The 13638-nt window shown below is 34.1% G+C and overlaps 1 protein-coding gene across 5 annotated transcripts in view; it reads right to left on the bottom strand.

The window, feature by feature from the left end:
* Positions 1-13638, bottom strand: part of PCDH11X (protocadherin 11 X-linked) — a 958739-nt gene that overhangs the window by 492151 nt on the left and 452950 nt on the right. For 3 of the 5 annotated variants that reach the window (XM_070461977.1, XM_070461978.1, XM_070461981.1), the window contains exon 5: positions 11576-11605. The exons of the other annotated variants lie outside the window; for them this stretch is intronic. In XM_070461977.1, the coding sequence (XP_070318078.1) occupies positions 11576-11605 (30 nt within the window). The remainder of the gene's footprint in view (positions 1-11575; positions 11606-13638) is intronic. 5 annotated transcript variants of the gene reach the window in all.

The raw sequence follows: 13638 nt of genomic DNA, 5'->3' as shown, positions 1-13638 counted from the left end.
ATCTTCTCATCAATAAAAATGATACACAACCTGTTCTGAGTTACACAGCAAACAATTCCCAACAATCACCTTTATTACAAAATATGAAACAGATCCCAGAGACAGTTCCTTTAATGCTAGAGATTTACAGCATTGCATTCACAACTGCTTACTTTGAAAAAAAAAAACAAAAAAACTAAAGGTCAGTATTTGAGATTTGCTCCCCTACACATCTTGTTTTAATGAAAATAAGGAGGAAAATCTGTCATGTTAGTAATGAGATGCACTATTTGAAGCATTATGCATTTCAAGGAGAAAACCCAATGCATTCAGCAATCAATGTTTAAAGTATATTTGGATAACAGTAGCTCTCATTCATAAACAATAAAACAAGCTGTTATCTGATAAATACTATAGGCCAGGAGGAGTTAAATATAATGCAAAGGGATATGCTATTTGAACAGAATAAAAATACAGTGGTTTATGTGACTGATATAAGCTAAAAAGAGACCAAAATATAGGTGCTCAAAAACATAAACAAGAAGTCATTATATGTTGAAGAAAGGTTATTGAATTTACGGAAGCTCTTACCTCTCAATGAGTAAGCCTGATAGAAAACTTAAGTACACATGAGTGGAATTTCTTTTTATTCAAGAAGAATACTCTATAATAGATTATTATAGTAGTTAAATAAGACTGTTAAATAAGCTAGTTGAATAAGATTGAAATTTTAGTTTGCATATCTATTTTCCTGACTACATAAGGGGGTCCTTGAGGTCAAAGAAATTATCTGAACCCTTAGATATTTCCATCACAAAGCACACTCTGACACAGCCATTCGGTATACGCTTGTTAAATAAATGACAAATTTTCATTAAATATTTACTAGGTTTCAAGTAGTGTGATAGGCATAGACTAAGTAAGTTACAAGACATCTTGAATTATTAATTCTTTATACCTCAACATTAGACTGTAAAATTTATCACTTTAGTGTCTCTAAAGCATAAAAGTTAATCCTAGAAACTTCTTTTAGGCCATAAAAAATAATTTAAGTAAATGAAGTAGACTAGTTTCACAGGAATCCTCAATAGATGGGCTAGGAAATTAACTAACATGTTCATAGCTTTTTGGTAAGATAACATCTGATAATTAATTCTCAGAGGCTTCCCTGTGAGTTCCCTTTGAGTTAAGTGGGATACTTGCCCACCTTAAAAATTAAATGCATGATGAGGGGCAAATATGTGAGAAATGAAAGAATACAAAGAAGTATGTCAAAGATAATGTATCTAACCTAATGATCACAAGATACAAGACTCTAAAATTTCTGTTTTTATTTATAAATGTCTCAATGTCTGATTTAGCAACACTTGCTAACTATTTCTATTGAAGAAATGTATGTTCAGAAGAAAACTCCTGAGTCTTCCAATATAAATGTTGCTTGGTAAAAAAGATGACTGGCACTATTACTCCACTTATACTGCACTCTAATGGGACTTCCCTATAGCTCATATGGTAAAGAATCTGCCTGCAATTCAGGAGACCCAGGTTTGATCCCTGGGTCAGGAAGATCCCATGGAGAAGGAAATGACAACCCATTCCAGTATTCTTGCCTGGAGAATCCCATGGACAGAGGAGCCTGGTGGGTTACAGTCTATGGGGTCCCAAAGAGTTGGACATAACTAAGAAACTAACACGGACATACTGCACTCTTAAATCCAGATATTTTGTCATAGAAAAAGATAAAATATTTGAATTGGTACTGTCATGCATTCCCAGACTTCATCCCAGACCTTCATGAGTCTAGTCTACTTATAACATTTGTCATTAATGTGTGCTTGTTCTAGTCCTCAAATCATGCTGCTTAAGGGATGTAACACATACAACAAATATTTAAAATAAGATAATAAAGGAGTTTTTGATGGTTGAAAGACTCAATGAAAATTCTACATATCTTGTTACTATAAAGATCACAGAATTTTGGATATTAGAAAACAATTAAAAATTAGCATCACTTCTAAGGAACATGGTATAACATATGTGAACATGACTCATATATGCAGTAGAAACTGAAAAAGAATCTGTCCTCTACTGGTGGCAAAAAAGCAATAGATCATGGAATAACTAAGCCTCAGCTCAGTCATGGAGAAAAACATATGATTGAATGAAATAAACATGATTTATCTAGTAGTCCAAAAGAAAGTAGTCAGCAGATATCTCTATAGCAATGATATTGGCAAAGTTTATTAGAAAACATTATCCAATAAATTGCCTAAGAAAGCTTCCTCTCCCAGCTACTTTCAAAAATCAAAATATATGAATTAAGAAAGTGATATGCCTAAAGTGCAGACAATATTGTAAATCAACTATACTTCAATTAAAACAATAAAAAAATAGGAAAGGAAACTTTTAAAAAAACACCAAAACTTTAAGTGGATGAATTATATCTCCAATAAAGCTGTAAACCAAAAGAAGATGAAAGCAAAATAAATGTTTTTTATAAACTAAAGCAAGGGAAATTTTCCATTTCAAAGGTGTCATTAATTTAGCAGTGAGAACATCTATGTCACTGTTTCTGATATGAAAATCTAAGTTTAGAATAGAATTGTAATTGTTTTGTTTGGTTGAGATCAGAGGCATAAATCCTAATCTGAACAGTATACTTTAGAGTATCAGTTTCAATGTACCAGTGGTTGAGTTATTCATAGACAGTGCCAGACAAGGCATCTAAATTATATACTGACTCAGATGGCGCTGACTGAACAGAAGCAAGGACTTTCAATAGTCACGAGAAAAACAAGAATGGAAAACTGCCCAATCTGTGAAAATGGAAAGAGTACATACAGGATAGGCTGAATTTGCAACTACACCTAGCAGTATTGTAAAGCTAAAGACCTGGGAATAGTGTATTTAATACACAAAAGAGTGCTATTCAAATACACCTTGAAATTGCTTTCTTCTTTTCTACTTCTTTGAATAAAATATATTTCAAAACCTTTCAAAAGCCTGACTTATTTTACTTAAGATGGCACTGTCTATTGTTTCCCATACATTCAGAATAAGGCATACGATTGAAATGAATATGTATGATTTTATTTCAGACTGTCCTCAGTACTGTGCCACACACAGAGTGAAAACATCTGCTTCTCAGAGATATAATGGATGAATTTTGATGCTGCAAGGTGAGACAATGGGTAGGCAAAAGACTTAGAACATTTTCAATAGAGGCTTAGAGTTTTTCACTAAGGGACAAGAAAGAGGACATAGTACAGGCACCCCCATCCCCTTTTTTGTCATAAGAGGAAAGAAAAATAACATTTTTAAAGAAATAGCCCAAACTGGACAGTTCAGTCAGTTGGGACCTTACAGAAAAACACTTGAAAAAAATGTTCAGAGCATCAAAGTTTTAAAAAGAAGATTCTTCTCAGCATTGATTTTCCTAGGATACTTCCACACACACCAAAGAACAGGTTACAACTGCCTGAATTAGGGCTAAGGAGTAGCTCACTGTTTGTGATATGCATTTCCTTATACTTTACATGAAGTTAGAAGACCCTAAAAATATTTATAAATTCCTATATAATCAAGCATTTGCTACTACATTAGTTGAATACTCCACATTTTATTTTGGAAAAGTAGAAATCAGTTTCCTTTGGTTTAAGTCAATTTGGTTAAGCTCGTGAAAATTTGGAAATTTAAAATAAGACAAACACAGCAAATATTTATAAAAAGTAAGCATGATAGGATAGTGTGCTAGTGATAGGTTCAGGGCAGGCCATCCCAAGATATACTGCTTCAGCATATTAATTATTTTGAATTAAATTAACAAGAAACAGGAAGTGCAAGGACACTCTGACCTTCCTTTGTCCCTCTAATAACAGGAAATGAAACTCCAATGTGAAAGATATCTTTTCTGTTCAAGGAGAAAGATAGAGATTATCATCACCACAGTCAAAGAAGTCGGGGCTGAAAGGTTGCACAGAAAATCCCTGCTACCTTATTTCTTTACTAAGTTTACTACCCCAAACCCAAATCCCTGCATATTGTCAATTCTTCACAAATTTACTGTTTCTTTATCTGAAAGGTACAAAAGCTGCCTGCTTTGGTTACTTCTTTGAGCATTATGAGCTCCCATACATATGAAATTAAATTTGGTTTTCTCCTGTTAATCTGTCTTATATCAATTTAATTATTAGACCAGCCAAAGAATCTAATAGGGAAAAGTTTTCATTTTTACTGGGAATTGAAAGGATACAGAAGAAATACGTTCTTTATTAACATGAACTCACAATCCAGTTGTGAACACTATGTTTATGTGTAGAAATGGATGGACAGATCACAGATGGTTTTATGGAAGAAAGGTTTCCAGAAATACTGAGAGAGGGACAGTTTTTAAAATGTCAAATGTAACAGAAATTCTGGAGATAGTAAGCAGAAAATATTGGACAAATGATGAAAGGGTTACATTTATGTATATTTAAAGGAAAAATGAAAGTGGCGTGTAGAAAGAGACTAAAGAGCTAGATACTTCAACAATTAAAAGGGAACAAATGAGACACTACAAAGAAAATCAGAGATATATTGGGTTTACAAAGATGGTTTCCATCTTAGGACAGTAGGACCTAAAGTAATTCAGGGTTGGAAGTTGTAAAAGAAATTTGAAGATAGTTGAAAAGGTTTGGGACAGTCATTTAAGCCCCGGGACATAAAGTTAATGAAAAGGAGCATAGAAAGACTTCTCAACAATACCTAGAGCCACAGTGGAAGTTTAATACTGTGAATGTGTAGTAAGTACAATTTTGTGACTTTTTTCTCCTTTTACCAAAGAGTATTCAGTGACCTATGGAGAATATGATCTGTGATGGGACTACAGTTGGAAATTGGCACTATAAACAGAGTGAGAATCCAAGAATGAAAAGTCAAGAATAGAAATGATGAGATGGGGAAAGAAATATAACCAGGAAGAAATCTCGTAAATTGGCATATGAACAATTAGAAGACCTAAGAAGGAAAAGTTCAAGTTAACCAGATAGGATAATACAATGCAGATAATCAAGTTATGGCAATAAAAAGAGAAATAATTCAAAATCATGGAGTCCTTGTAATCACTGTATATAAGGGCTATATGATCAACAAACCCAGCAGTGAAAATAAATAAAAAAACAGATCAACAAAAACAAGCATGTAAGACAAAATAGATATTTATTTATGGTGATAACTACATTAACAGTTTTAACATTGAATATCAGATGCAAGCAGAAGTCTTGAATAAGCACAGAAGGAGAATCCAAAGGTCAAACCAGAGATATCCTTCAAATTATCTGTCACTTTTTTGGCTACTAAATTTTCAGTCACTACTCATTGAGTTAAATAATCTATTCCAAAGCAAAATAAAAAGCTGTTAAGACACTACCAAAGGACTCAGAATATACCCGCAGTACAATGTCCCTGTAAGAGCCTATGTATGGAACATATGTAGGAAACGGTAAATAGGTTTGCTTGTGGGTGGTAATGCTAAATTAGAGCACTTAGTGTGATTTAACTTTCTCATAGCATTATTAACATTCAATTGAATGTTTGATAAGGAAAACTGTTTAGTATAGAAGAAATAGCATTCACAATTGCTGTAGATTTAGCTTCATGCATTTGTTAGCTTACCATGCTGCAAAAAGTATGTATAAAAATAATATTTCATTAAAGCCAAGGCCTGTGGATACATCTCTTCATAAACATACTCTTATAATTAGTTTCATTTAGAGGTAACCTTTAAAAAATATCTCAATATGCTGTGTTGTATTCAAACTCCTAAATTATACAGTTAGGATAATTTGTGATGAAGAAACCCCCCACCCAAAAAAAAAAGAAACTTCCCAATATTCCTGGATTATTGAATAGGATAAGGGAAGAAGAAGTGCCATGAAGACACCACTAAAATGGTTAACATATATATATATTCTTCCACATTCTAATTCCCTCCCTCTTCTTCATGTAGCCTTGGAGCAAATGGTTACACAAACACCAGAGGTCTGGAGGAGGAGAGGCCAATGACAGACAATGGCTTTTATTTGCTTTTTGACTATAGCTACTCTTTCTGATACCCGCTAGCCTAGTCTGAAAGAAGCCACTTTGTAAATTCACCTCAGGCAAATATAAAGAAATAAGAAATATACTTCTTTGAGGACCTCACTCAGTTCTGTTTCTGCCATCTTCAGTTTAGAACTTTTGTGAACATACTCTTTAACAAGCATGGGCATTTGTGCAAACCCTGAGGGCAATTTGGACTCAGGCTTAGCTAAAGGGGGAGAGATCTTGGGAAAAAAAAAGTCTAAGTGGAAATTTTCAGGTTAATACTAAGGGAACCAGTTTGTGTTTGAGCAAGAAAAGTTACTTTGTTTTAATATTAACCAGGTCCAAGCAATTGTACTTCTCTCAAGTTGAAAATAAACGTAGCTCACAGTAATTTATTCAATCATAGGTGGTTATGTATTGAAATGTGGTTTCCCCTTAATTAACTCTTAGCCCTCCCATACTAATGATGGCACTATGGAGTATGGCATTTGCTTCATTTTTCTCTTTGAATGTCACTAGCTTCTCTATGAAAGGTAATCTTTTAAAAGGGAGGTAGAAAAACTTGTCTATCTCTGTACTTTAAACCTCGGATTTGGAATCTAAAAAACAAAAACCAAAAAACAACAACAACAAAAAAAAAAAAAAACACCTCTGATTTGGAATCTACAACTAGTCTGTTTGGTGAGGCCTCTGAAGTCATTTAAATGTAAATAGCTGGGGCAGTCATTGAGCAACTCTAGGTCCTTTGATGTTTGGGACTCTAGGACAAAGCATTCATTTAGATACTTCATTCTTGGCTAATATGGGGCCTTTTTTTTTTTTAACAAATGCAGGAATCTTATATTTTTCACTTTGAATTAAACTGAAAATAAAAGCCATATTTTATAATCTAAATTTAAAAGCCTACATAGGGGAAGTTCAAGAGTTCAAGAGATTATTGAGCTTTTTATGGAAACGTCTGCAATAAATCCAAGGTTAATGAATATTCTGACACTATATATTTAAGGTTTATAGCTTCCTGGATTTAATACCGAAAATATGAATTTAATATCCAAAATCAAATGTATATATAAATGCAATGAACCAAAAATAAAGGGCATCAGAGGACAGACCTAATCTCCATAGTATATGTTAACCATATTATATCAAGCTAGGTATGGAGTGAAAGGGCTTGATAAGGAGTCTGTAGCATCATCAGAGTTGACAGAGGTAAATTTTTTTTAAATATTATTCTTCCAGAAGCCTTAAAACATGAAACATATTCAGGGTAATTACTAAAACACACACACATAAAAAACAATTTTGATATGAAAGAAGTATTTGTTTTATGATTTCAAGTTTTTCTCTTTTCTTTTTTAAAAGGTATTCTGGACAAATTGTCTGGATTCAAACCATATCTCTTCTACTTGTGAGCTCTATACTCTGGCAAGTCACTTAAGCTCTCTGTACCATGATTTCTTCATCTGTAAAAGAGTTTATAGGATTCTTGTTAAGACTAAATTTGTAGTAGGTATAGAGATACAGATGTGTATATATAAGTATAGATATATGCATATATGCACTTATATGTATGCATACATATACACACACAGTGCTTTGAACAGAGTAAGCACAATATTAGCGAGTTAATGTTGCTGTGTTTACTGTGGTATATAAAGGTGCTGGGAAAAATGACCAACTGCTCACAGCTGTCCCTTTCCTATCCTCTGATTTTGAAGCGGGAGAGAAGTAGGTAGGGCACAACCATTAAAAGAATGACACAGTTGTTGAGAAAAACACGATGCCACATAAACTGGTTAGAACCTACTAGGTCCAAGATGGCGGAAGATTTCACTTCCAGCGGACCTCGAGCCTCATTATATGCTCATTGTAATGCATTAGCATATGCTAAATGACATACCCACTGGCACCATGATAGTTCGGAGGCCAACAGTGAAAGACCCAAAAGTTGGTGGTGTCCCAATTCTTGGAAGTCTCTACCCCTTCCCAGAAATAGTTGGAATAATCCACTTGTTAGCCTATGAAATTACCTAGCCCATAAAAACTAGCAACCTGTATTCCCCAGGGCCCTCTCATATTCTGAGATGGAACAAATTCTGCTTATGGAGTGTGCGTCTGCCCGAATAAATTGGCTTCTATTCTACTTGGACTCCTTGACTGTGCAAAGCCAAAGACCTTCCCTTGGGGGCCCATCCCAGGGACTTGCCTGAGACCTGGGGTATGACCATTCCCTTGCCACCTCCTTCTCTTACAAGACTTTGTCTTGACCAAACTTTAGTCAAGCACCTCTCTTTCTTCCAGGTTTCAGAGCTCTGCTTGCTCCCAAGCAATGAGCAAGCACTAAAACTATGGAGCACATCCCCTTTATAAGGGTCTCCTGGGAATCAGTGGACCACAGCAAGACACTTTTCCTGGTGGATCCCACTGGTCACTTATCATGATTGTCCAATTTCTTATTTAAAAATTCTGTTTATTTCTGCTTACCCTTTTTAACTTAAAATATATATATATATATATATATATATATATATATATATATATATTTGTTGGATTTTAAAAACTTGCAGATATCTGAGATCAGACCCTTCTCTCTATTCCGAATAAAATCTCTCCCTAGGCCCAGATTTGCTTTGATTTGACCAAAACAACAACAACAACAACAACAACAAAATCTTTCACTAAAACCACCATTTCCATTGCTCCTTATATTGAGATTATATTAATGTTTTAATATTCACAATTGAAATGTTTTAAGTTAAAATTTCATGAGCCAGGTACTTTCTGATTTCGCCCAGACATTGTATACAAAGGCCTAATTTTTAAAAAATAAAAAATATGTTTCTATTTATAGAATAACTACACTAGATAAAATTTGCCATTCTGTTCAAAATTCCAACTTATGATTGAGCAAACAGGTCCATTTCTAAATTTATCAGATGATTGAGAATGTTGGAACATCTAAAATCTGTAGAGCTTCTCTCTTTCATTTTATATAGCTAGTAACATTTCATTATCCTTGCTTCCCTCCTTTTAATTGTAGAACTCTTCTATGACCTTTTGCCTTCTGGGGGGAGTTAGTTCTCAAAAAGTCATCATTCCAAGGTCACAGTGATAAGATTGTTCAGAAAGGCATTTGGAAATTCAGAAAGTGAAAATTTTCTAATGCTGATATTTTAGTTTATCTCTCAAACACTAATGAAAATACATTTTGACATTCTACTCAGGCACCGTTTTCTGGTAATTCTCACACTTGATAAAGCCATCCAGGGCTAACAGAGTACCTCTAGCGTAGTCTAGACCATCCTTTGGTAAGTTGTTTTTCAAAAACAAAATCTAGTCTCCCAAACTATAGGAGGATAATTAATCTTACACACAAAAAAATCACATTTAACCTAGCATATGATTATGGAAATGTTTTGGTTCCTAATATGAGCAGCATTTAAGGCTTACTGATTTTAATTTCCAAAATACCTTCCATCATAAGCTTAAGGGAAACCCATTTCTTTCAACCTCAAAATATGATGAAGAAACCAAGGCATAAATTCTAGGAAATAAATGACAGTGAATTATTTTTGTCTTTAGTGGTGATGCAGTCTAATCAATGAGGTAATTAAAATTTAACAATATGTGTGACCTAGTTTATATTTTTAATAGTAAAAAACTTCAAATTTTTCTAGAAAGCTAGATTGTTCATATATACATGAGCAGAACTTAAAATTTTCACATTGAAGGAAGTAAAAATATACAACATGAAAAGTCTCTTCAAAAAATGTTATTGGGAAAACTGGATCAACTACATGCAAAAGAATCAAACTGGACTACTTTCTCACACCATATAGAAAAATAAACTCAAAATGGATTAAAGACTTAAATGTAAGACCCGAAACCATAAAACTCCTAGAAGGGAACATTGGCAGCATGGTCTTAACAATATTTGGGTGGGTGGGTGGGGTCTGTTTCTCAGGGAAGGGAAACAAAACAAAAATTAAGCAAATGGGACTACATCAAACTCAAAATGTTTTGCATAGCAAAGGAAACCATCAACAAAATGAAAAGGCAACCTGTTGAATGGGAGAACATATCTGCAAATGATATAACTGATAAATGGTTAATATCTAAAATGCACAAAGAACACTTACAACTCAAAACAAGAAAAGAACCTGATTAAAATGGGCAGAAGAACAGAACAGACATTTTTTTCAAAGACATACAAATGGTCAGCAGACGCATGGGAAGATACTCAGCATCACTAATCATCAGGGAACTTCAAATCACACCTGTCAGAATGGCTATCATTAACAGACAACAAATAACAAATGTTGGTGAGGATGTATGGAAAAGGGAACCCTTTTGTGTTCTGTTGGTGGGAATGTAATTGGTATAGATACTGTGGAAAACATTATAGAGTTTGTTCAAAAAATTAAAAATAGAACTGCCATATGATACAGCACAAAAACACTAAATCAGAAGGATATGTATGTATATACACTCCAACTCTTATTGCAGCATTATTCAAAATAAACAAAATATGGAAGACACCTAAGTGTCCATCAGTAGATGAATGGATAAAGAAAATGTGGTATGTATGTATATATGTAATAGAACATTATCCAACCATTAAAAATCATGCCATTTGTGACAACATGGATGAATCTAGAAAGTATTTTGCTAAGTTAAATAAATCAGACAAAGACAACAACTGTAGGATCTCATATGCAGAATCTAAAAAACAAAACAAAATGAAAACAGACTCATAGATACAGAGAACAAAAAGGTGGTTGGCAGAGACAGAGGTAGAGACATAGAAGAGATAGAAACCTCCAGTTTTAAAACAGGTAAGTCATGTGGATATAATATACAGCATAAAGGATATAGTTAATAATATTGTGATAACTTATATGATTGTATATGGTTACTGGACTTATCATGGTGGTGATCATTTCATAATGTATCCAAATGTCAAATCACGATGCAATACATCTGAAACTAACATAATATTATACACCAACTACATTTCAATTAGAAAAAAAATTCACATTGAAATATGACATTTTAAAGCCCAGTTTCTCAGAGAACATCAATCTACTGATAAACCATGTTTATAGTACTTTTCTCTGTGACCTTATCTGACATCTTCATGCTTCATATTTACTAACTTTTGTTGTCACTGTTAATTGTGAACTGACACCAAAATGGTCCCTTCTATTGCTAAAATTTATCATAAAGTAACTACATTACCAGAACATTCACAAAGTGATGCTGTCAGCAGTATGTTGTTTTAGGCACACTGGGAAAAGAAAGTGTTGGTGAAAAATAAAATAAGCCTTGAAAATTGCTTCCAGGACTGTGTAAGTAATACAAAATGTAGAGACAGCTCAGCTTGAAGCTCTTTTAAGGCAGAACTGCAACATATGTCATCTTAAATACTTACAATTTTAACTGCCCTTAGTAGCTACTGTAGCTTCAGAAATTTAAGAAAAGATAGCACAACAAATTTTGAAGTCACTTTTCTTTGAAACTTGCATCTTACCTTTACTGTCTTTTTCCCCTCAGATTTCCGCTGATTTAGAATAAAATGTTGGCAAAGGAAGCAAAGGAAAACAAAACAAAAACAAAAAATCAGTTTCAATTTGTTATTGCAAGTACATTAAAAGTGTCAATATTCTCAGGGCAATAATACACAATTTTGGTCTTCTAGTGAAACTATTTTTATGTGTTGCATTCTTCAGTGATTTCAGGAAAAGTATATTAACAATATTGTAAATATCATGCAGCAATATGTAGAACAATATAAAACTTTCAATTGGCATCAAAAATTGTTATATGCTTAGCTCACATAGGCATTAGCCAAGAAAAGACATATTTCCAGTAAGATATTCTCTTTTTATATCATTTATCTTCCACTCATTTTAAAATGGATGAGTTTTTATCTCAAGCATGAACACATTTCTTTAAAAAAATCTAAGCTGGTTGGAGATTCATGATTTAGGAGTAAACATAAATATCTTTACAGCTTTGGATACTATCTCTAAATACCTAAATATTAATTTCTGTGGGTCTTAGGAACACCTTACTTCAATTCTATTCAACTAAATCCTTTTTGCAGCCATCATGGTAAAGTCATTCTTTTTGCTTTTATTTAAGACTTCTTTTTTCATCCTATTCAACCTCAGGAAATGGGCAGTAAACTGGTTTTGAAGACTCTGTAAGCGTTTAGGCCATGTATCCCTTGAATTCATTCTCCTTTGTATGGGATGAATACATCACATGATAAAAGTATCATGTACCTAACATTTCTAGCTAATTATGGTCCCCAAAGTCCTTTCTCCTAATATTTTATCACAGTTTCCTATCATAGTTACAGTTGTGCAAACGTTTCTTTGAGCATCTCAGAAAACTGGGGAGGAGATAGGGCTGAATTTGAAATAAGGGTATGTACAAAAAGAGATAAAATAAATACAGTAAGGGAATGAATTCTGTTTTATAGTGCTTTGATATGATTTCAGATTTATTTGTTCATTACAAATATTAAGCAGTTTTTATCTAAGAACAAAGTTTTTAAAAGTAATATTGTTTTGGTAAGAGAACTGAAGTTGTTACTTCAAGATGTCATCATAAACATTTGCAACTGTTGATAAGTACTCAGTAGTAGTTCAGATACTAAGGGGCACTGCTGGGATCTTATCAATTAAGAGCAGATGAAGATGCAACTATGGCAAGGAGATATTAAGAGTACAAATATCCAGAGTCTATGAAAACCATCTGAGAGTGTTCAGTCCAGACAAGGTGACTCTTGCTGATCTAAATAGCTCTCTGACTTTGGAGTATTAGCTCCTGCCTAAGAAGGTGGATTTCTGCTTAGCAGTAGTGATAATCATGCAATGGCCTGGAAGATTATCATGCTGGCCAGAATTAATGCCTTCATTTTCTAGTAATATGCTCTAGTAACAAGGGACTTTCATCTTTGCACTAACAACTGAACATCAATTCTCAGTTGGCTAAGCTCTCTCTCCCAAAAGCCATCTCATAGAAATGTTAAGGAACTGTTGAAGGAAACCCACTGCTTTGGCCAGACACAATGATAACCTCTTGCCTGAGTTGTCTTGAAACAGGAGGTCCTGATAAAGAATGTAATGCTGCCACTGAAAACTAACTGGGAGAATTTGGGAGGGGTCAAAGAAAGGGAGAGAAGATGATATGTCCTGCCAATCTCCCAGAAACCCGCACTCTGGAATCCATCTTGGCTGAAAGATGCAAACACCACAAGGGAGGACCCTGAGTCAGATCAAACATGAGCCAGGAAAGATGATTGGTCAGCAACAACCCAGAAGCTAATCTCATTATCATAAAACCTGAGACTGCACACCATGTGGCAGAGCAGTCCTGGTTTCTCTTACCCTCCTGCCCTCCACCCAAGCGCCCATTTACAATAAAATCTTTTGCTTTGTCAGTAAATGTGTCTCCTTGGATATTTCATTTCCAAATGTTAGACAAGAGCCCACTCTCAGGCTCTGGAAGGGGCCCCCCTTCCTGCAACAGAAAGGTACACCTCAGGTAAATTTGGACCTTATTCCTTTCATCATGCCCTTTGTT

The sequence above is a fragment of the Odocoileus virginianus genome, chromosome X, assembly GCF_023699985.2.
Source record: "Odocoileus virginianus isolate 20LAN1187 ecotype Illinois chromosome X, Ovbor_1.2, whole genome shotgun sequence".
NCBI classification, from domain to species: Eukaryota; Metazoa; Chordata; class Mammalia; order Artiodactyla; family Cervidae; genus Odocoileus; species Odocoileus virginianus.
The sequence above is the reverse complement of the archived record's forward strand: the minus strand, read 5'-3'. Positions and strand labels throughout refer to the sequence as shown.